The sequence below is a fragment of the Balaenoptera acutorostrata genome, chromosome 1, assembly GCF_949987535.1.
Source record: "Balaenoptera acutorostrata chromosome 1, mBalAcu1.1, whole genome shotgun sequence".
In the NCBI taxonomy this organism is placed as follows: Eukaryota; Metazoa; Chordata; class Mammalia; order Artiodactyla; family Balaenopteridae; genus Balaenoptera; species Balaenoptera acutorostrata.
In genome coordinates this window covers 27,275,850-27,300,504 of record NC_080064.1, presented here as the reverse complement: position 1 = coordinate 27,300,504, position 24,655 = coordinate 27,275,850, and the positions used below count along the sequence as shown (strand labels likewise).

At 49.2% G+C, this 24,655-nt stretch overlaps 1 protein-coding gene across 1 annotated transcript in view; it reads left to right on the top strand.

The window, feature by feature from the left end:
• CSMD2 (CUB and Sushi multiple domains 2) overlaps positions 1-24,655 on the top strand; it is a 676,782-nt gene that overhangs the window by 240,820 nt on the left and 411,307 nt on the right. Inside the window, exon 5 of the mRNA XM_057529595.1 lies at positions 1,608-1,815. Coding sequence (XP_057385578.1) covers positions 1,608-1,815 — 208 coding nt within the window. The remainder of the gene's footprint in view (positions 1-1,607; positions 1,816-24,655) is intronic.

Genomic DNA, 24,655 nt, shown 5'->3' with positions numbered 1-24,655 from the left:
AGTCATCCTTCAAAACCCAGGTCTAATGACACCTCCTCCATTAAGCTTTCCCAAATTGACTCACCCAAGCAAAGTAATGTACTGCTTTATCTCTGTCCTCAAAGTGTGAATTGTACTCCTGGGAGACAAGAATGTGTTGGTTAAGAGCATAGGCCCTGAAATCAGACTGTTGGGCTTAAAAATCCCAGCTCCTTTAATCACTATAAGCTGTGCCTTTGGCAAATAACTGAAACTCTTTGTGCTTTGGTTTCTTTACCTGTAAAATGGGAATAATACTTCGCAGGGTCATGAAACATGTAGAGTAGTTAGAATAGCACCTGGCACAGTGGAAGTGCTTAATAAGCAGTAGCTTTGATTGTTGTTACTCTACTGCCTCTGATACACGTTTGAACCCTGATATTGCATTTTTCCTTTCTTTACAACTTAGTCCACATCTCTAATACAGCATATGCTAAGTGGATTACGATCACTTACTTGCATACAAGCTCCAGGAGGGCAGGCTTAGGAAATTTGGATAACTTCCACTAAGTCACCCAGCTGGAAGCCATAGAGGAGGGATTCACACTGAGTCTGCAATAATTGAAAAGCCAGTGCTCTTAACTATTTTATGTCAGAGCATGTTCCTTGGATCATTGTTTCTGAATATCAAGTCTCAGGTGGGATTTAGGCTGGAGCAGTGACACTCCACCAGGATGTGCTGCAGGGATGAGTAAGACGTGGTCCCAGCCCTTGGGGATTCCCAGCAAGTTCAGAACCTAGAGTGGCAGACAGACGTGTGACAGGTCATTCAAACAGTGCCAAGTACCGTGTCTGAAGTTGGACACTTTGCTCCAGGAGCACAGAGGAGAGAGCCGTTACTAAAAGCTTGGGGAAATGAGGCTTTCCCGAGAGGTGGCTTTGGAGTTGGGTCTCAAAGCATCAGAAGACTTGCTCTGGACAAGGGGTATCCCAGGCAGAGGGAGCGATGTGAGCAAAGCCCGGGAGGTCTGACCACACACAGCACTAGAACAGAGCTGGCCTGGGCCCAAGGGGCAGGAGGGAAGATTGCAGAGGTCCGGCCAATCTATGACGGGCCTGGAATGCCCTTTGAGTTTTGCCCAAGGGAGCTGTGCTGAGTTTTTGTTTTGTTCCCTCACATCTGAGGTGTACCGAGATCTGGTGGGAAAAAACATCCTGGTCACCACAGTCGTGACCGTGGAAATAACTGTGACAACTGATTTCTCCTCCCTTCCTGGTCGTTGCAGAACAGTGTGGTACAGTAGTTAAAAACGTGCTCCAAAGGGCACAGTTCACCCAACTCGTTAGCCTCGCTTGTTGGCTGTGTGACATCAGGCAGGTTACATCGCCTCCCTGTGCCTTGGTTTCCTCATCTGTTCATTGAGAACAGTAATAACTAAAATTCTCACAACAGGGTCTGGCACGTGATAAGAGCTTTGGAAGTGCTTAGTATCATCGTTATGAGGCCAATTCAGACTAGGGTCTTGGGGCACCCTCTCTGCACGTCGTGTCCCAGGACCCTCCCTGCCTCTCGTGGGTGAAGCGCAGGGTGAGTACCAGGGCCTGGGGACCTGACCGCCTCCCAGTGAGCCTCCTGTCTGTGTCCACAGCGGACGACGCGTGCGGCGGAACCCTGCGGGGCCAGAGCGGCATCATCTCCAGCCCACACTTCCCCTCGGAGTACCACAACAACGCCGACTGCACCTGGACCATCCTGGCCGAGCTGGGGGACACCATCGCCCTGGTCTTTATTGACTTCCAGCTGGAGGACGGTTACGACTTTCTGGAAGTCACGGGGACTGAAGGCTCCTCCCTGTGGTAAGCGTGCCTTTCTGCCCCCTCCCCTGTGCCCTGCAACTGTGGCTTACTGGGCTGGGGTCCCCTCAGCGCCTGGACCTGCAGCTGAAGGCCCCTTTGCCACTTCCTCCACCCACTGCTGGAGAGCCTTCCTCTCACTGTAATGAGAAGTCACTACGTATTTTTAGAGCTGGGGTAAATTCTTACAGTGATTTTGGTATCTGATTTGAAGCATGTCCTTGCTGAAGAATTACAGGATGGGCCTTGGTCGAGTAACTTGCAGTAAGACTAACAGCGTTCTGGTCTCAGGACATGGACAGGGTCTCAGTGAAATGATTTGAAATACTGTTCCATTTCTGGAAGCATCCAACAAAGGGAATAGAACCCTGAGTGGCAGTTGCTTTTCCCATCCCCAGGGCTCTGAGATGGGACAGGCATTGTGTCTCGATTTCTGCGGGAAGAACTAGCCTGCTCCCTATCATTCTGGCTTTCCCACAAAGCGGGGCTTTTGTGAGGCGTACTCCGCTGCCATGGAGACCCGGTGTTGGCAGGTTCGGGGAGAGAGGGGTGATGAGGGCTCACCAGCCTTAGTTGCTTGTGGTCTCCCAGAGACGTGCCCAAACTGAGGTCGGCTTTGGGAGTGTTTAGCTTCCTGTCTGGGTGACAAGCTGCGAGAGTGGTGGTGTGGCGTTCAGAACGTGTTCTTGTATTCTCCTGATGGCTCTGTTATCAGGACAAGGGCACCATTGGGACCTGGGTCAGCACATCGGGAGCCAAGAGAAGGATGCACTTAGGTGTGCTTCTTTGTAGCCTTCGTTGCTGCGCGGTGCTGGGGAAAGCAGGGCTCGGTGCCTGGGACGGAGGCAGAGGAGGTGTCACCGAGGGCTCTGAGAGAAGCAGAAAGTGGTAGCTGCGAAAGTCAGGGGCAGATAGCGCCTCAGAAAGGCAGACACGGTGGTCAGTGGGCTGGGGGCGCAGGCGGAGAAGGGGAGGAAGGGTGGGAGAGGAAGAAAACAGGTGTCGGCGGATATTGAGCACCTCTTTTGTACCAGGTTTCATGCTATGTTGTAGAAACGCCAGTGGAGAAGGACATGGTCCTTTGAGGGAGAGAAAATCAGACAAACCCACAATAGGAGCCAAGTATGACTCTCTGAGAGGGATAAAGCGGTAACAGACTCCTGCCAAATATGGACTTAGAGCTTTGGGAACCGGGAAACTCAGATTTCCTGGTGTAGTGGAAGGCACACTGACCTGGGAGTCAGAAGACCTTGGTGTCATCAGCTCGTCGCGTGAACTTGGCCACGTCAGGTCATCTGCTACCCTGGATGGGGTGTTGAGAGGGACATCAGAGGGCTGATGACTAATTGCTGTGTGGAGGCTGGTCCAGGGCCAGTGGCTAGCACCAGATGGTGCTCAGAGTTGGGGTGGAACTCTAGATGACTCTTCACTGAACTGCACTCCCAGGGACCTGCCCAGCCTGAAGACCTTCTGTCCCCCTGCCTCTGTTTGTAAAATACCTATTTTTCTGATCATAAATGTAATACATATGCTCCTTATAGAAAACACGGAAAATATTAAAAGGTATAAGGAAATGAATAACAAGTATTAACATTTTGATGTATTCCCCTTTGGCCTTTTTGCTTTGCCTAGATCGAGCTAGCTGGCCATTTATATATATTTTAATATTACAAAATTAGGAACTTAAAATATATCAGTAGTTATGTACTTTTAACTTAACATTATATCATGAAAATTTTTTTCCTGTGTCATTACAGATGTCTCCAAAGTATAATAGGTATGATAATAGTATTTATTTTGTAAATAAACAGTATTTATTGAGCTTTTGTTATCAATATTTGGCAGGCTAATTATAAGCTCTTACAGCTATAATTTCATTTCGTCTTCTATGAAGTAGGTGGCATAATTTTCCTCCTTTTACAGATGAGGAAAACGAGGCCCAGAGAGGTTATGTCACTTGTTTGAAGTCACACAGGTAGTAAAGAGCAGAGCTGAGATTCAAGCCCAGGTTAGTTGGACTTGAAAGCCCATCTTCTTAGCCAGTCAGCACAGTAGTCATGCTACGTTTGTGAAGGACTGTGGGCTGTGTGGCATTCCCTCCTGAGACTGACACAATTTACTCAATCAGATCTCTTGATAGATTGTTTCCAAGTTTTCACCTCTATAAACAGATACCAAGGTGAATATCCTTGCCGGTTCCCTCTCTTCCAGCCCCAAGGCCTCTTCCACTCACTTGTTTGTCTGCGGGCCAAATGGTCTCCCACAGCTTCTGCCCCCCAGGTGTGGGTCTACACGGTTGTCCAAACTTCTGGAGTGAAGCAAATCTGAAAGATTATTCCTTTTCCTATTAAGTCACTCAGTGGGGAAGGAATTAAGCAGAGGAAATCGTTAAGGGAGTCATTCAGAACTCTTTGCTATAAGATTAACTTATAATTATTTACAGGGTTGATGCATTGCCAGGCAGGATGCATTTGTTGTTCTAATTTATACCTGCATAGCAACTACGGATAAGCAAACTTGGAGGCTCAGGACGTACGTGCAAAGAACCTGCTCTTTCCCCAGCCCCTCTCCTTTATGTATCCCTGGATTCCTGTGAAAATGTGATGCCCCTGGTTTGTAAGTATACTGCTTTTATCAGCATACGTTACGATTTTAGGCTGTTCTCTTGAGTTCTGCACCAAGCATAGAAAGACAGCAGATCTTCTTAGAAAAGATGAATTTGAACAACTGGGCATCCCTTTATCTATTGAGAAAACAGAGACACCTTTGAGAGAAAAAAATCCACTGTCTCCCTTATTGGGTAGCAGATTCATGCTGATTCAGAAGAGGGTGGTGGCACAGACTGTCCCTGACTCAGTTTCCACACTCTCCTCCTACCCCAAGGGGGAATATAAACAGGAGAGTTTAAATTAGGGGTTCCTGTGGTTTGGATTTCATGGACTAGTAAAATTTCCAAACAATCGGGGAAGTATGGGGTTGATAATTTTTTATTTTGCCAAGTAAGGATATTAGAGAAAAAAACAAAACAAAACCTGCCAACTCCTCAGAACATTATTCCATAAAACAAAGGACAATTCAAAGCCAAAAATACGGCAGGATATAATCAATTGCACTGACATAATGAAAGACGGGGTGGGAGGAGTGTACGTAATAGCGGCGTTTGCCCGTAACTATAAAGCCCTGTGATGTATATACATCAATCAGTGGCTCGCTGCTTCCTGTTGTGCTTGTGCATCACCGGCCTCTGGGAATCCGACCATACACGTTTTGAGCAGGAAAAGGTTGTTACTATGGTGAGCACTGAACCCTGTAACTCTGACATGCTGAGAGGGTCTCAAGCATCTTAGACTTACTCTCCCTCAAGTTAATTGCCTTTCTGTGTGTGCGATTGACCAGGAGCAAAAGCCGGGTTTGAATTGACTGAGAGTTACAATCCACATAGTAGATTTGGTGTTACTCCCCCACTACACACACACGTACACACACACACAGCCGAAGGACACACCCCCCCCAAGTCATCACCATGTACACATCACCATATACACATCACACATCACCATGTACACATCACACATCACCATGTACACATCACCATATACACATCACACATCACCATGTACACATCACCATATACACGTCACACATCACCATGTACACATCACCATATACACGTCACACATCACCATGTACACATCACCATGTGCACATCACACATCACCATGTACACATCACCATATACACGTCACACATCACCATGTACACATCACCATGTGCACATCACACATCACCATGTACACATCACCATATACACATCACACATCACCATGTACACATCACCATATACACATCACCATATACACATCACCATGTGCACATCACACATCACCATGTACACATCACCATATACACATCACATCACCATGTACACATCACCATATACACATCACCATATACACATCACCATATACACATCACACATCACCATATACACATCACCATATACACATCACACATCACCATATACACATCGCCATGTGCACATCACACATCACCATGTACACATCACCATATATACATCACACATCACCATGTACACATCACCATATACACATCACACATCACCATGTACACATCACCAGGTCAAACCCCCGGACACGTACATGCTTCTAGTTCTAGTTCACCGAACTCCATTTAGGGGCCAGATTTCCTCTCGCTGATCTTTCTCGGGGGTAGGTGGTGGTCTTTGTTCTGCTCTGACCCAGTCTTGGCAGTGACCTTCAGGGAGCCCCATTCCTTCCCCTCCAATTCTAGGTAAATACTCTCACCACTGCTCCAGTTCCTCATGAGGTCCCTGGATTTTCAGAGGGCTGGGGCTGGAGGAATGCAGAAGACCCTTAAAACCCGGGGTTCTGGGTCCCTGGAGGGAATCAGGATCGTGTTATCGTAACGAGGAGAAATAATTGCCAGCCCATTACAGAGCCGGCCTCTCCATCAAGGAGAAAATCAGTGAGTTAAAGTCTACCCAGAATCTGTCCCCTTCTCCCTCTGCCTCATGCTGGACTCTCTCCATTGGAGTCTCACCAGACGCTTCCTCTGGGCTACAAGGAAGGAGAGGAAGCCAGACACTCCTCCAAGAACAGGGGTGAGGTCTGTGCAGCGTCTTCAGGATTAGGTGTCAAGCCTGCACCTTGGCATCTAACTGGGGAGATAGCAAGCTCGGGAGTCAGGTGGACTTGGGCTCAAAACCCAGATCCACTTCTTAACAGTTGTGTGATCTCAGGATATTTACTAACCTCTCTGAACCTCAGTTTCCACATCTGAAAAATGGGGCTCATTTTACCAACCTACAAAGCACATGGAAAGGGATAAACATGCAAACTGGTGCCTGGTTTATAGTAGGAATAATAGTCCTGGGATGGGCACAAGAGGCAGGGGCTCACTCTTTGAGGGGAAAAGGGTAAGATGAGGCATCTCCAGCCACTCAGAGCCTCCCATGAGGCCATCTCCCAGCCTGCCAGCCCAGTGGCATCTTACCAGGCAGAAAGGCACACACACAGGCTGGTCACTCTGCCTGATCCAGCTCCCAGGGGAATTGCCTGGAAACCAGGTAAGGTAGACTGGCAGAGAGCCCCTGGGTCAGACTAGAGGATGCCCTTGCAAAGGTCAGAAGGTGGAGGGTGATTTTGTTGAAACCGTCTTCCCAGAGCTGCACTTTCTGAGCACATTATGGGCAGCGTCTCCTCTTCTCTGCCTGGACCCAGCCCCAGGCTGGCCAATTAGCTGCTTTTTAGAAAAGCAGAGGAAGGTTCAACTCATTCAGCTACCAGTGGCTACTCTGTGCAGGACTGGGAGGAGGGGCACTCCCCCGGAGCCAGGCACAGCCCCTGCCCTCAGGGGCCTGCAGATTTGGAGAGCAGGGGCAGAGAGTATGGAAAGGATATCCAGGAGAGCACTGCAGAGAGAGGGGAGGAACATCTCTGCCTGGGACCCGCTCGCTGTCTCTGACTGATGAGGATGCAGAGTTTGTAGGGCCTTCCTCCCTCCTTTGCTCCTTCTCTTCCGCTGTCCGCCCCCACCCCCTTGGCAATTTCCTCCTATAGCACGGAGGGCAGGCAGGGCATGCCCTGCACTCAGAATTGAAGCCACCCTTTTCCTGGGGGCCAGCAGAAGTGCCAGCCACCGGTGTGTGTTTGTTGAGGTGTGTATGGCTCCTTCCCTCATCTGGGATTTCTGTGTAGACCCCAGGACCACTCTCCCATCTTCTGTGGGTCAGTCTCTGCTGTGATTCCCAGCCTCTCTTCCTTGCTTCCTTCAATATACTTCAATTTTCGTTCTTTGTTTCACTCCAGTCATTTGGGATCTGCTGCCCATTCTCTATGTGCCCACACCCCCAAGCCAAGCTCCCCACAGACCTCTATGTGACAAACTTGCCTCCACCAAACATGTAAAGTAGGAAAAGGAAGGAGAACACACTGCAGGGCTTCAGAGGAGGACACTATCCTGGGGCGGGAGACCAGGGCCTCCAGGCGGGGCCTGCACTTGAGTTGGGCCTTGAAGGGTGGGTACCATTTTGATATGGGAGATGGAGATGAGGGGGCAGGTGGGCATCATTCTAGGACTGCTGCCTGGGCCTCCTGGCCAATGTAAGAGCTCCCTTCCCTGATCTAGGAAGTGGTCCCAGGGATTCTCTAGTGAAGATTTTCTCCACCGTGCACCCACCCTGGGGCTCTGACATCTACCTCTGAGCCTTGGTGGCCCCTTCCACCTGGAGAAGAATAGAAGAAAGTCGACTCCACTGTCTGGAGTTCCCAGGTCCTGCCCCCAGTGCCACCCAGTAGACTTCAGCTGTTTTTGAAAAGAGAACTTCCCTGGAAAGCAGGTTCAATGTACTCTCTGAATTCAACTTTGAGGGTTTTTCTTTACCTTGTTTCCCTTCATTTGTTTGCTTTTGTTTTTATAGGTGGGGATACAAAAACTCCCATCTACTTTATAGATATTCAGTTTGAAAATTTTGCTAGTAACATTTTATCCTCTTGGAAGACCCAGTTTTAATTGTTAAGCATTTTACACAGGGAATTTGAGCCAACTAGAACCATTTGATCTCAATGACTTTTAACTAGATATTTCATTCAGGAGTCATTAGATTCAGATATAATTAGAATGAGAACAGCATACCAATGGGGATTTGTTAATAATAACTATTCACTTATTTATTCATTCACATATACTTTGTCAAACCATTGGTTTAGATCATTTTTGTTCTTTGTTACTTTTCCCCTATTTATTTTTGGTAATCATTTACTGCCAGCCTTCTATGAACTAGGCTCTGCTAGGTGCTAGGGAGACAAAGACACACTCCCATCCCCAAGGAGTTATTTATTTACTCCACAAATGTTTATGTAATAGCCATGCACTGTACAGGACCCTGGAGCTCACAGTCAGGGCGAAGAGGCAACATATAATTAAGTGTTTTACAATCTTATGTGTTAGGTACTTTTCTAAGAGGTATACAGAAGTTCCCATAGTGGCTAAAAAAAGAAATGTAGTAGCTAGAATTCTTTTGGTTCAAGACGTAGAAACCCACCTCCAGCTGACTCAAGCTAGAAAGGGAATGTGTTGTCTTCTGTAACTGAAAAGTCCAGGGACTGGCTACAGGCACTGCTGCATCAAGGCGTACAGATATCCACAACTGCAGATGTCCACAGTTGCTTCTCCCCCTCCCACAGCATTGTTCTCCCATGTGTTGGCTTCAGTCTCAGGCAAGCTTTACCCATGAAGTAGCAGAGGTGACTGCCATCAGCTTCCTCCATCCTCCTGGTTTAGTAATCCTAGCAGAAAGGAAGTGTGTCTTTCCTAATCGTTCCACAAAAGCCCTCAGATGATTCTTGATTGGACCAGATTGGATCATGTGCTCCACCCTCAATATCAGTATAGCTAGAGAATGTTCTCATTGGCCACTCCCAGGTCACATGACTATCTGTCCTGCCCACACCTCTGACTGGGAGTGGAGAAGAGGTGGGTCACCAAAGGAATACAGGGTCACTGGGAAGACGGAAACAAAGGACATCCTCTAAAAAAAGGTTTCAGTCTTCCGTCACGATGGAGGGGCTGCTGGGAGGACTCAGATCAATGAGTCCCAGAGGGCATGACTTTTGAGTTGAACTGAGGGGTGAGTAAAAGCTTGCCACTGGCATGGAGCAGGAAAGCCTTGGTGTGTTTGGAGCTTTGCAAGTGGGGGGTACAGGGTGCAAGAAAGCAAGGGCGGGATATGAGGCCTGAGATGAGCACAGGAAGAGCATGGGTCATGAAGAACCTTGTCCCCATGTTCATAAGCTGGGAGAGGATTCCATAGACCGCAGAAAGCTATTGAAGTATTTTAAGCAGAGAAGTAACATAATCACACTGAATCTTAATTGGGTTCAACTAGAAGCCTCAGAAACCAGCTATAAAACTCCGTGACCCCCTCAGGCAAGAGATCATCCAGCCTTGAATTATGGCAGTTGTAAAGGGATGGAGCACAGGAGGTGACATCAGAAAACATCTCAGATGTAGAGTCAACTGCTTTGGGGGCTTCGTAGGAAAGGAGGAATGAAGGCAGGGGAGGAGTCTGGAGTGAATCCCAAGTTTCTGGCTAGATGACTGTGGTAGGGTCATTCACCAGAGGAACACAGTGGAAGGAGCAGTACTGAGGGACGGTGATGCTCGCTGGCTTCCCCAGCATGAAATGGGCACAGAGAGAGAAGTTAAGGCCAGAGCAAGGAAGGAGATACAGGGACCCAGGTGCCCTTGGTTACTGATACACAGTCTTTGGGATAAGACTAGTGGAGATGGTCATGGGACAATCAATAGCTATGGCTGAAAAGTTTGGTATTTAAATAAATACTGTGGCAGGGCCTTGAGAAGTCATCTTCAGGATCAGCACCAGCATCGTCTTCATCAAGAGTGTCTCCTTCAACATCTCGGTCAGCCTTACCATCTCCATCTTTACTGCCATCAGTTTTCCATCATAATTCATTCAAACAAACTACTTAAGCCCTTCTATTGTCTGACATTGAGCTTGGCACTGGGAATACAATGGTGGAGGAGACAGATTAAGCCCCTGTCTTTGTGGGACTTCTGGTCTACTTGGGGGAAACTGACATTAATAAAAGAATCACAAAATAAATGTAAAATACACTTGTGATAAGCACCATGAAGGAAATGAACAGGATGGGGAATAATAGCAATGGAGACCTTATTAAGATAAAGGGGTCAGGGGAGGCCTCTCTGAGGGGGTAGGATCTAAGATTAAGACCTGACTACTGAGAAGGAGACACCGTGGGGGGAACTCAGGATCAACATTTCAGGCAGAGGGAATTGCACATGTAAAGGCCCATCGTCACAATGCCCTATTTTCCTTTGAACTTCAGTGGCGTAGGCCTATGCCTGTCCTCTGGGGTTTCAGACTGTTTGAATGCCAGGAGCAAGGCAGGGTCAAGGTCTCGGGCTGGCAGAGTTGCTCAGGAAGCAGCTGAGCTGGCAAGGGGATGGGCCTATGCCAGCCAAGACTCAGAACCTCCTGCCTTCCTGTGGGACTGTGACACCCTTGCTTCCTTCTCCTTTCCTGCCACATCATAATGCTTTAAGCCAGCCCAAGAAGCTGTTCTCTTCTCATGGAGCCCATGAAATTACATCTGTTGTCTCCATCAGGAGCCAGGCCATAAATAACCAGCCCTTTAAAATCTCATCTCCCGTATCGGAGATGGAAGTAGCATTACTGGCTCCGCAGCCGAGCAGTGGGAAAGGATTAGTGCCCCAGCGTGCTGCTGGCAGAACAGGCCTGGAGAGCTGGGGAGCGAGGCTGGGGCTCCTGCACACGCCACAGGGTATCAACGTGACCTCCTTGTTTGCATCACTGAGAACTTGTTCTCAGGAAGAGAACACAAGCCGCAGCTGGAAGGGGCAGGAAGTGAGCCAGGGTTGTTCGCTGTCGGCACAGTGGCTCCTCTAAAGCTGGCGATTGGGCCAAGTTCTGTGTGTGGGAAGCTGAGGTCGGGCAGCTGGCCTGTACCCCGTGGGTCTGACTGCATGCAACAGGTTGGTAATAAGTACGGCGTCTGCGTGGCGGCCCGTGCCAGGACCATGAAGGGCACCAGACAGCAAGATGCTCTTGCCACCCTCTCTTGAGGAGCTGCCAGGTGCCTGATGGTGCTGCTAAGTCAGATGGAAGGAGCTATCCCCTTCCAGGGGCCCATCATTCTGGCATGATCTACCTTCCAGAATGATGTTAGTTCGTTCACAATGTTCAAGGCCCCAGTCCTGATCTCCTCTTCACACTTGGCCACAAATGTTTGTTCTACTCACTTTTGGCATCACCTAGCCCATGTTTCACGCTGGCTTTTGCCTGTCCCTTGCTCTTACAATCTCTTCTGGCTTCCTAAGACTGCCTTACCTCCCGGGTTGTAACCCTGAGCTTATATTTCTTTTAATCCCAGCTTCTCCTCATCCAGTGGCTGGTGTGTGACACCCACAGTCTCACCAGGGAAGCAATATTCACAGAGAAAACTAGCATTTGACAATCTGATGAAATGGCAGATGGTCACTGTTGAGCTCAACAGATTCCGTCATTTGGGAAAGGAGAGGGCAGGCTTGGTTTGAAAAAAAACGGTGAGGCTTCAAGGAATAGTAGAACTCCAGTGTCCCTGAGAACTTCTCATCTACGTTCTTGGAAGGGTCGTCTATCTTGGCTGCCTCTAATTCTTCTGTCGCCAATGATTCCCACCTCCTTCACCATGCCTTCTACCCCCGGCCTTGCCCTGAAGCCATTCCTATTAAGATCATCATGAGAGAAACAACCCCCACTCCAAACACTACCACTTCCAATGCCAAAGCCAAAAGATCGTCTTTAGGTCTCATCTTACTGGATACTTCTACATTCCTTTACGTTGTTGGTTATTTCTCCCTTTGGAACTTTCCTTTCTCTTTTTTTTCTTTCTCAAGCTACTGTCTGTGATTCTTCTTGACCTCTCTGACCATTCCTTCTCTGTCTTCTTTGATGACGCCGAGATTCTGCTCTTGCCTTACTGCTCTGTCCATTCCACACATTCTTCCTGGGTAAACTTATCTGCTCCGGTGGCTTCAGATAAACCACCTGTCTCTTTACAACTCTCAAATCTGGCTCCCTAGCCTGGCCTCCCCACTGAGCGTCAGACTGTGGAGCGAACTCTTGTTGGACAGCCCCGCCTTGATGTCCCCGCAGTGTCTCCAACTCAACAGGTCCCAACTTCACTCATAATCGACGACTAAAATGGTCAGAGTTTGTTTCCTTTCTTAGTGTACAGCACCACCCTCTACCAAGTCATCCAAAACTCTGGGAATCATCCCTGTGTAATCCCTCTCTCTCACCAGCCACATTCAATTAATTGCTAAATTCTCCCAATGTACCTCCTATAGCATATTTTGCAGTCTTTACTACCACTCCCCCAGTTCAGCCCATCATCTTTTCTTCTTTGTGGGTTGTAATAGCCTCCTTGCTGATTGCTCAGCTTCTCGGTGCTCTCTAATTCATCTTCCCCGCTGCGACCAGAATGGTTTAATTAAAATGCAGATCTGACATGCTAAGCCCCAGGCAAACGCTTTCAATCATCTTCCATTGTCTACAGAATAAAATTCCAGCCCTTGATAGGCCCTTCTTGATCCAGCCCTTGCCTCCCACCCCAGCCTTGTCTCTTGCCACTTCCTTCTTTGAACTTCCTTAACCCTAACACTCATTGGTATAACACCGCAAAGTTTTATTTCTCGCTCATGCTACACATTTATCACGGGAGTGGCTCTAATCCACATAGTCATGCAGGGGCGGGGGGTGGGGAGGTGGGGGGGCTGGTATCCAGGCTCTAGGATCTTATAGCTCCACCATCAAAGAGAGTAGAGAATCTAGCATGGGCTTTTCACTGCCCCAGCCCAGATATGATACATACCACTCCCACTCACGTTTCATTGGCCAAAAGTAGTCACATGGTCCAGCCTAGCCATAAGGGAGCCTGGAAACATGATAGCAGATGAAATGGTTGGTGAGCCAATATCTCTGCCACACCTCACATTTCAGTAGACAAATGCCCTGGCTGTTGTCAAAGAACAGCCCCTCCCTTTATGCTCCAGCTCTCATCTTCTCCAAGGATTCCCTGCTAGAGACATCTCCTCTTTCTTGCACTCATCATTTTTCTCTTCCCTCTTAAACATTGCTTAATGTCAAAGAACATAGAGACATGTTCTAATATCTACCATCTGGAGTCAAAACAAAAACAGCACGCACCAAACTCCCCCATCGCTCAGCCCCATTCAGCTACAGCCTTGGGAAGATTGCTGGTGACCAGGGTCACTCCTCCATCTTCATCTGACTTGGCTTCTTGGGAACATAACACTGGCCATCTGTCCTTAAACTAGTTCTTTCTCCTAGCTGACTTAAACCACGTAGCTAGCTGTCTATGGCCATTCCTTCTCTGTCTTGTTTGCTGTCTCCTCCACTGTTCAAGCTCTGTCCACCCTTTACATGGGGACTGCCCAGGGGGCCCTGGGACCCTCCTCTTCTCCATTTACCCTCCCTCCCAGGTAATCTCAATGAATCACAGGTTGGCTTTCAAAATCATCTATATGCCAATGGCTCTCAATTTCAATGTCCAGCCCTAAGGGACCTTTTGGGCTCCATATATATGGACAGGAATCTCAAAATCTTAACAGGATCTCAAAATGAACACTTCGAAACAGACTATTTTTTTTTAATTGTGATAAAATAAGCGTAATGTAAAACTGACCATTTTAATCATGTTTAAGTGTACAATTCAGTGTCATTAAGTACATTCACATTGTTGTGCAACCAACACCACTATCCATCTATAGAATTTTTTTCGCCTTCCCAAAGCAAAACTCAGTACTCATTAAACAATAACTCCCCGTCCACTCCCATCCTCTGGTAACCACCATTCTACTTTCTGTCTCTATGAATTTGACTACAAGTCATACAATACTTGTTCTTTTTGTGGTAGCATAACGTTTTCAAGGTTCATCCATATTATAGCATGTATCAGAATTTCATTCCCTTTTAAGGCTGAATAATATTCCACGGTCTGTATATACCACATTTTGTTTATTTATTCATCTGTCCGTGGACATAGGACATGCCCTTCTCCCCCTAATCTCTCCTCTCCCAGCCCTCTCCACCTCTGTCTACTCCCCAGAAGAAGCTGCTCTGCCCATTCTATGCCGCCAGCATCTGGCTGCTCAAGGGCCTTGTCTCCCAGCTTCTACCCCTGCTGTAGTCCATTCTCCATACAGCAACTGGAGTGATTGACATTTACACATCACATCATGTCTCCCCTGTTTAAGGCTTTCCAACGCCTTCCCATCACGCTTAGAATAAAATCCTACAAGACTATGGGGTTACTGCCCACCTCTTTGACTTCCATCCTATCACCCACACCCACTCACTGTGCCCCAGCTCCACTCGCCTCCCTCCTGTCCCGTGGATGGGCTAAGCAGATTCCCTCCTGGGGCCTGCACTAGCTGTTCCCAGGGTTTAAGATCCTCTTCCTTCATAGTTAAAAAACAAACAAACGACAACAACAACAAAAAAACCACAAGAAAAAACACGAAAAAGACCTGGCTGTTTTGAAATGCAGAGTTCTATTTAAATTCCCCTTCCTTAAAAAGGCTTACCCTGTCCATGCAACCTAAAGGAATCCCTCACTATCACAACATCTTGTTTTATTTTAGGTATTTGTCAATCCCTGATGTTTTCTGGCTTACTTATGGATTTGTCTTTTTTCTGTTCCCTCCCTTCTCCCACCACTGCCTGCAGAACCCTGAAAAGCTGCAAAGGCAGGGCTTGGCACTTAGTCAGTGTCCAAGACTGGCTTGTTGGGAGGAGAAACTTGCTTCCGCCCCACCAGTAACAGTGTCCTGGGGCTAATTGCAAAGGTTAACACAGAGCCTCTCCACCAAGTATTTTAAGTAATAACCTTCCTGGGGGACATTTGCAAATTAGCCCTGACTCTTGCTGATTACTCATCCTAAACTCGGTCTGATTAATAATTAATCAGCAAACTGCTTGGCCAGAGCAGGCTGATCAGTGCTAGAAAGGATCTTAAATTATGCAAGTCACTTGGCCAGTCTTAAAAAAATAAAAAGCTCAGCAGTCGGCAGAACTGGAGAGGTTTGATTGCAACGTGAGTGAGGTTAAGTTTTCTCAGTTGCTGTTTTCCCTTTTTGTCTTTTTTTTCTTTTTTCCTTTTGACTAAGAAATCAATTAGGCTCGAACTTGCCACCTCAGAGAGAGACTGTGTAGCACAGAAATAGAAATGTGTTAAATATCACTCTTTTTTGTTCCTTCCCTTCAAAAGAGTTTGGGTCTGGGAGACAGAGGTTAAAATTAGCCAGTTTGTTACGCAGATGCCTGTCTGGCACCTGATGTCAATTTCTGCAGCCACGTCAGTTTCAGCTATCCCTTCACCTCCTCTGAGCAGCAGCACACAGGGCCTGGCAGGAAGGAGGAGAGAGGGTTGATGAGGGCTACTCACTCCGCCTGCCCCTCGGTTGGGGCAGAATCAATCTGCCGGCAACCTGTCGCACCAGGAGTCCTTGTAGTGCTCTTTGCCTGCTGCCTACAAACCCCAGGGAGACAGGAAAAAAGGCAATCAGGGTGATGAACAGGCTCCCCACTGCAGGAGTGAACCTGGTGACCGCCGGGGACCCCTTTTACCCTCAGTCTGCAGCCTCCATCCTCCAAGTCTGGTCCTGCATGTCTTGCATGTGGCTTCATCTTTCTCCTCCAGATTCCTCTTCTGGTCACTGGTGCTATGGCCGAGGGGGAGATTCAGAGAAAGCAGAGCGATCCGTTGACGTTGCTCTCTGGGCCAGAGGAAAGCCAGGGGTATAGGATTTAGAGCAGTTAGTGCAACCCCGATGCCCGTTAGAACCAACACCCAGATCAACTAAGTCAGAATGCCCAGGGCTGGGAGCTGGGCATCAGTATTTGTAAAGCTCCCATGGGATCCCCATGTGCACTAAAGTGGGCGACCACAAACGGGTGGAGGGTAAGAAGCTTTGGGGAAAGAGATTATGAAGGACATCAAAGAATGAAGTAGGAAATGGGCTGATCAGGAGTTGACTGTCTTCCCCAGAAATAGAGGGACATCTGTCTGTCTTGTGATGGGCAGGGTGAAGGCAGAAGAGGTGGCCAGACACAGCAGCTTCCAGGAGCCCCAAAGCTCCTGATCTCTCTCAGTTCTACCCCCGATTAAAAAAAAATACCCTCTAGAACGCATCCCTTGTTTCCCAAATTGTGATGCACCAACCAACTCCCTGAATCAAAAAACTTGCCTAGAAGGCATTTGGGAATGTAGATTCCTAAGTCCTACCCCAGACTACTAACTCCAGAATTTCTGAGGATTGGGCCCAAATTCAGTGTTTGTAACTATTCTCTCAGGTGTTCTGAAGTAGATGAAAGTTTGAGGGCCACACTGGGCCTAAACAGAACTCTTGCCAGGGCAATAATAGGGTGGGGATGGATTTTTGCCCATTAAGAAATGCTCCATCTTCTTATGAATGGCTCCGTTATCGAATTTCTTGGCATGGAAATTCCCAGATATATATATACACACACCCGGGAATTTCCATATATATATTGTTTTTTTTTAATAAATTTATTTATTTTATTTATTTATATTTGGCTGCGTTGGGTCTTCATTGCTGCATGTGGGCTTTCTCTAGTTGCGGCGAGCGGGGCCTACTCTTCTTTGCGGTGCGAGGGCTTCTCATTGCGGTGGCTTCTCTTGTTGCGGAGCACAGGCTCTAGGTGCGCGGGCTTCAGTAGTTGTGGCACATGTGCTCGGTAGTTGTGGCTCGTGGGCTCTAGAGCGCAGGTTCAGTAGTTGTGGCGCACGGGCTTAGTTGCTCCGCGGCATGTGGGATCTTCCCAGACCAGGGCTCGAGCCTGTGTCCCCTGCGTTGGCAGGTGGATTCTTAACCACTGCGCCACCAGGGAAGCCCCTCCCGGGTGATGTTTGACTTATATGTTTGTTATGGTTTATGCACAAGGCCAGGCGAGCACATCTATTACCTAAAACAAAGCACACTGACTCCTAACCGACTTTATGAATTTATTTAACAAATGTTGTTGCCTGGCTGCTCTGTGCCGGGTTCTGTGATAAGCCCTGTGGTTAGGATGCTGAACTAGAACGTCTCAACTCTCTGGCTTTGAAGTCTAGCCTCACCTTCTTATCTACCTGGTGGAGGCCCACACAAAGACTGTCTCCTTTGTGTGTGAAATCCTGAGATGTGATAGTATCTCTGCCTTCCCTCCCCACCCACCCACCCTGGACTCCTGCTGTACTGGCATCAGCCACTTCTTCTCTAGCATCCTTCTCCCAACATGAACTCTTGAAGAGCATGAACTTGCCCCAGCATCCCTGAATCCTCAGTGCTCAGCCAAAGTCCTGGCAACAGGCAGGCATCAAGGTTTGCTGACAGTTTGTTGAATAAATAGAGCCTCTGACATCTTAGAATCTCAGCACCCTCCTCAAAGCCCCATCTCACCCCACCAGAAAGAAAGGCAGGTAGCTCTTTGTCCCACGTACCTGGTCTCAGAGTCCTTTGGCAACGGGACAGATATCACGATAAATCAGCAGGCAAATATCTCTTGATCGCCTCAATGAGCCAGTTGGTTCCTGTGCTGAATGCCATCACGTATATTGTCTCCTTGAATCTTCATCAGCATCTGCAAGTTAGGTACCACATCTTGCAGAAGAAGACACTGAGCCTCAGAGGCTCAGCATACTCTCCCCACACGCTCTCCTCTCCATCTGGGTTCTTCCCTTTCCATTCTCCGTGCACACCACTCTTGGGATAATTCCTTGCCCTTAGAGCAGGCTCTGGTGCTCTCTATCTGGCCCCTTCAAGTCTCTGCTTATCTGCTCCCTCCTGCCTTAATATACCTTCAGGGGTGTAATGATCTTTAAGAGCTACAGGGTGTCAGGCAGTATACCAAGGGTTTCACATGCATTATCTCGTTCAATCCCTATGAAACTCTTGTAAAGAATGTACCATCATCCCTATTTTTCAGGTGGAAAAACTAAGACTCCAAGAGGTTAAGACACCTGTCAAAAGTCATACAGTTAGTAAGCACCTGAGCCAGGAGTTGGATGCCGCCCGCGCCAGACTCTAATTTCTGGTCTACTGCCCGTCTCTTCTGCTCCTTGAGCTCTGATTCATTTTCTGCTCTGATCCCATCATTCAAGTGGCTTTTTGGGTCTCTGTTGTTTTTTTTTTTAACATTTTTATTGGAGTATAATTGCTTTACAATGGTGTGTTAGTTTCTGCTTTATAACAAAGTGAATCAGTTATACATATACATATGTTCCCATATCTCTTCCCTCTTGCGTCTCCTTCCCTCCCACCCTCCCTCTCCCACCCCTCTAGGTGGTCACAAACCACCGAGCTGATCTCCCTGTGCTATGCAGTTGCTTCCCACTAGCTATCTATTTTACGTTTGGTAGTGTATATATGTCCATGCCACTCTCTTTTTGAGTCTTGGGTCCTCTCTTTCCTCCCTCTACAGGCCTGTAGGGTCAGTCCTGGGTCCCAGCCAGCAGAGGGCAGCCCCTACCCACTGTGCACTGCTGCCGCCTCCAGGACTGCATCTCCCACTCAGTTCTCCTCATGTCCCAAGATAGTCCCAGTTGCAGCAAGTCCCTGGCTCTTGACCTAAGCATTGAGTTTTCCCTAGAATTACACTGGAGTCCTGCTCTGTTCCTATGACAGGCCATTGAGACTTACAGGCTGCTTCCCATGGAGAAGGTGAGGGTAATGCGACTTCTGCCCAATGCTTCTCCCCTCTCCCAGTTTTCCCTCCTGCATTCTATACTGCCAGCTCCATGAAGGAGATGTGAAACCTCTTTGGAGGATGTTTGTGGCAGGTCGCCTGGAGAATGCTTGTCCAAAGGGCGTGTGGGCTGCTAACTTCCAAGCTGGGTGCTGAGTACCCCCAGCCCCATGCTGGGTCCCCAGTAGGCTTGACCCTCCTACTTGGATATCTGTTGGATCTGTTGGATACCCTTGGATACCTTCCCCCATGATGCCACAGTTCCAGGTGTCCGTGGCCCAAGTCGGGAGGTAGCAAGGGCTCAGCCTGTTCTACCTCCAGTTCTGGTCCCCGAGCCCAGATCTGCAGACCTGGCTGAGAGAGAGAGACCACGTATCAGGGTCTCCCCTTCAGCATCCCGGGAAAGATCCCCAGGACTCCCTGCTCACCCCTGAACCTCAAGAAAGGCAGAGTTGAGCAAGAGAAAGATCAGGGATTTGGGAGTCAATGTTGGGTTCAGATACCAGCTCTGCTGCCAATAAACCACGTGACCTCAGTTAACTTACCCTCTGGGGGCCTTGCATAGAGTTACAAGAAACATTTGGCCAGAAAGACTGAACAGGCCCAGCTTCCCAGCCTTTAAATCCTGCTCGTGTCCTTCCTCTGACCTTGCATGGCTGAAGTAGCTGGAAGGGCCTCCCTCCCTCTCCCCCACTCCTGGAGCCTCCCAGCAGGTGCTCCAAGCAGACAGCTGCACTGGCTCCCTTCAGAGATTCCAAGGTGATGTGGGTCTCAGCCTCTGCAGCTGATTGGTCAGGGCGGCAGCTGCAGGCTGGCCCCCAGCGGGAGGCCACAGCGGGAGGTTGTCATGACCCTCTGGGCCAGGCAGCTCTGAGGTCCCAGGGCCATTTGGCAGGACCGTCAAGGGCACGCAGAGACAGACAGGAGTGAACAATACGGCTTTGACTCTCCCTCTGAGCGGGGAGCTCAGCTTTCTGAACTTCAGAGGCCCCGGTTTTATAAGGCAGGTGGCGGGTCCTCCCCACCCCCCCTTCTCCCCCCAGCCCGCTGGGAACCTGCGGCTTGTGCACAGAGACTTTCTAACTTTTCACGTATAAACGCAGCACCACCGACTCCCCTCCAGCAGGAGCCACCCCCTACAGTGAATTTTCTGGAACTGGGAGGGTTTGAAGAAAAGACAAGTGTTCTTAGTAGAGCGTCAACTATGTTCCAGGCATCTACACTCATTGTTTCCTTCGCATTTTCAAGTAACTGGGAGAAACTGAGACTGAGCAAGGTCATGTGGCCAAGGTCACAGAGCTGGCAAGTCGCAGACTGAAGCCAGGGCCCTTTGCCTTCCAGCCTGTTGGTCTTTGTGCCTCTCTGGATTGGGGTGGGAATTCCAGCCGGGGAGAGACTTTGGGTGTCCTGGAAGGATGCCCCCAGGCCTACAGCCTCAGCTCCCACTCCTTCCCCCTGGTGTGGTCCTTGTCTTTTGATCTGTGCTTGGTAGGAGCTTTGGGCAGGCTTCCCTGCTCACCAAGGCCTCAACTGCCACGTGCGGCCAGATCCCTAGCGGACGCCCCATGAGCACAGGACAGACCGCCGGCAGCCTTCCCCTGCAGGAGAGCCCTGTCACTGCAGACAAATGGCCCGTGTCATTCAGCCATGTCCTCCCCATTGCTGGTCTGTGGCCTGAGTTGTCCAGATAACTCTTTTCATTTGATGTTGTCTTTACGGCTGCCACAAAGGTCCCCGGGCAATGACAGCCTAGCCATTGCCCCAACCGAGAGGAGACGCAGGCAGGTCTGCTTCCTGACTTCTGTGTGCTGCCTGTTAGGCTCTCATAATTATCTGAATCTGTCAAGCTCCATCAAGTGACATTTTTCACATAAAGGCAACTGTCCCCTAGGCCACGCTCTGAGCTGGGGATGGCATCCCGGATGCTGATGTGGCCTCCATCCTTCCACCAGCGATTTCCTTCACAGTTGCCCATCTTCTCCCAACCCTCGCCCCATGATGCCCTTCTAAGCCCCCCTAAATCCCCCCAATCCCTCTGCTTGTAATCATCCTCCCCCAGCCCCTCCCCCAGCTCCCCCCTACCCCCCACCCCATGCCAGTGCCTTGGCAAGTAATTGCTTTCACAGGGAAGTTGACAAGTCTCTGGCGACTCCTAGCCCGGCTGGGAAAGATTCATTATTCTGTATCTGGAAATAACCAGGCCCATCAGCCCAGGGCTGAGATAACACCAGTGTAAAAGTTCTCTGTTCAGGGGAATTAATTAGGATTCCTTATTAAAGATCCAATTAGGCAAAAGGGCATTTTTATCTGTGATAGTCAGCTGCTCCTATTTTTCTAAAGCCATAACTCCCAAGTTTAAAAAAAAAAAAAGAAAAAAAGGAGAAAACCAGGGGCTGTGTTTTCCTCTAAAACAATTCACTCTTTCATTGTCAGTTATGTCTTCATCAGGATGTGAAAATAGATTTTCTCATTCAATTTGCAATGCTTTATGTCCTCAGAGTCTAGTAATGACTCCACTATATCCCTTTAGCAAGAACCACGGCCCCAGATGGGTATTTGGGGAGTGGGACATTTTGGTTAGGATGGCTGCAAGAGAAACAGTGTTTTTTAGCAACCCAATTCACGGGCTGGCAGGAAATGCCAGCTCTGCCGCATTCTGTCCCTGCGACCTTGGGCCAGGCATTTAACCTCTCTAAGCTTCAGTCTCCTCTCTAAATCTGTCTCCCAGGGCCAGGGAGAGGATTAGGAGTAAATTGGTGCAATATAATAAAGTGACTAAGAACCAGCTCTTGACCGGGATGACCTTTCATCACATGTAGAAGCCAGGAGTCCTTGGACCAGTTCACCTCTCTGAGCCTTGTTTTTCTCATCTGCAAAATGGGAGAGAAATCCCTCCTCCAAGGCTCTGGCAGGATTAAATGAGAATAGGTGAAGGCACCCTGCCTATGGAGGGCGCTTAATACATGTTTCTCAAACCTGAATCGACACATTTTGTATTTCCCTCAAAGAAGCCCAGTGAGGATCCCTGGGAAGAGCTTTTCCTGCTCCCCACCCGGAAGAAATAGAGCTCATTTTGTCCTGGGTGGGGCTTGGGTGTTAAGTTCCCCGGCTGGTTCTAAAGTACACTGGGGCTGACACTTCGTGGCTCCCAGAGGAAGCAGTTCAGACAGGAGAGGGGTCACCTCTTGACCTCAGTGGTCGTCCTGCTTTACTCCCAGCCTGGGACCCAATGCCCAAAGTCCACCTGCCCATATGATGTGGACATGCTCCGTGTAAACCCCACAGATATTTTATTTGCATTGTTGAAGAGAACAGCCACAGCCTGTTTCTCCAGGGAAGAGAAGACTAGGAGGAATAACAGAATCTGAGGCTTCCAGAAAGTTCTGTAGAAAGCATGCTGTTGCCCCCCTGCTTCATTCTACGGATAAGGACACTGAGTCCCAGCATCACTCAGCAAGCACATACCCAGAGCCAGGGTGGAATCCAGGCTCTCCAAGTCTGATCCAGCCCTATTTCTACCACCTTTGGTATTTCCAGGCTCCCTACCACTGGACCAGCGTTTGCCAGACTTCACACCATGTTCCTCTCCCGTCTGCCTGTCCTGACTCACTGCTGTGCCCCACCCAGTGCCTCAGTTTACCCCATAGAGGAGCCACTTTATCTTCTGTGTCCTCTTCTCACCTTTCCTTCATATTCTTTTGATCTCAACACCCCCTTTTAAAGTCCCTGCACCCTCTGACCCCACTCCTTCCACCATGAGCCCTCTGCCCTCACCTCTTCCTACTCTCTTGTCCACTCCGGTAGCCACACTGGCTTCCTTGCTGTTCCCTAGACACCAGACATGCTCTTCCTATCTCAGGGCCTTTGCACATACTGTCCTTTCCACCTGGAACGCTCTTCCTCCCAGACATCACCTCACTTCCTCACCTCTTTCAGGTGTCACCTCTAAGGTCACATTCTCAGCGAGGACTTCCCGACCACCTATTTAAAAATTACAAGTGCTTCTTTCTATTCTTCAGTGTCTGTTTTTTTCTCAGCTGGATCCCCACACCTAAAAGAGGGCTGGCATTTGTGGGTTCCAGCCCTTGGTTCCATCCCTGGAAGCTCTGATACTTAATAGGCACCATCCTCATTCTCCAGGTGAGGAAACTGAGGCACAGAGAGGTGGCAGGTGGCTTACTCCAGGTCACCGAGGGAGTTAGTGTCACAGGAGTGACTTGCTGGTTGATCTTAAAGCAACTGTAAAGGTAGTTGTGTTCTCAGGGTTATTTGTGTCTGTCTGCGTGCTTTGCCCGGGTCCTCAGGGTCTGACTTCACTAAGCGATGCCCTTGAGCCTCACTGAGGCCTCCAAGAGGCAGCCCTGTTCAGGACACACATCCTGGAAACAGACCGTCCTGCTGCAGAAATGCGTTGCTAGAAGAGAACACAGCCTGGGCTGAGAATCAAGAAATCCTCTCCCCCTTGGCACTCCCCTCCTCGTTCCCCTATCCCCCCTGCCAATTCCCCCATCAAATAATTTCTGATAATGAAGTTAAGATGATTCATTGGTTTTCTGATGAGCGTGAATTCATCATCAAAATCTACATATTTCAATCCCCTGATATGTGCTCTCAGATTCCTAACCTGATTAATATGTAAAGTGCTTTATCCTGTGACTTAACAAGAGAAAATCCAGCTTGGTTTTAGGGGCCCGCATGGTTCCCAGCCTGTGGGGTTCTGGGGAGTGCCGACTCCACCCTGGGGATGGTGCAAGGAGCTTAGCGAGGACTCGGTCAAGGTGCCAGCAGGCACCTCAGCTGAGAGGGTGCTGGTTGCCCAGGGTCAGGCCCCGGAATGCAGAGCACTGCAGCCTCAGGCCCAAGGTCTCATCACCCAGAGAGCCCTGGCTGCAAAGTTGTTCTACATTCACGGGCCCACAGATTTGTAGGGGCTGGGAATAGCCCACACGCCATGTCTGGGAACCTGGGGGAGATGCAGCAGCCCCCTTCTGAGCCTTTCTGGAGGGACAGCCAGTGTGCCCAGCCAACCTTCATCTGAGGCCATCTAAGCCTGATCCCTGTACCATGTCCCCAAGCCTCTCCGGAGGGCAGGCTCAGGCTCAACCAGCAGCCTTGAGCCTCCCTTCCACAGCCCCAGCCCCTGGAGCAGGCCCTGCTGCCGCTCAATCTTCTCATGTCTGAGATGCCTTCCGTTTAAGATCCCGGTCCCAGCCCCTTTCGCCCTGCCCGCCAGGCATCCCCGCCCCTCCGCTACCAGCTTCTGCTGGGGGCCCAGACTGTACCAATTTCGCTCCTGCTTCCTTGGACTCAGACTGTGCCTCATACCCCCAGGTAGGGCCAGCCTGCCTGTCTCCACCACCCTCATCCCTGACCCACAAACCCATAGGCCCACCCCCACCCTGCAGGGTCTCCTGCCAGGTGCCGTGGCCACCCATTTCATGAGACGCTGTTTGCCTAGAGTCAGACATGGATTCACACCTCAGCTCCAGG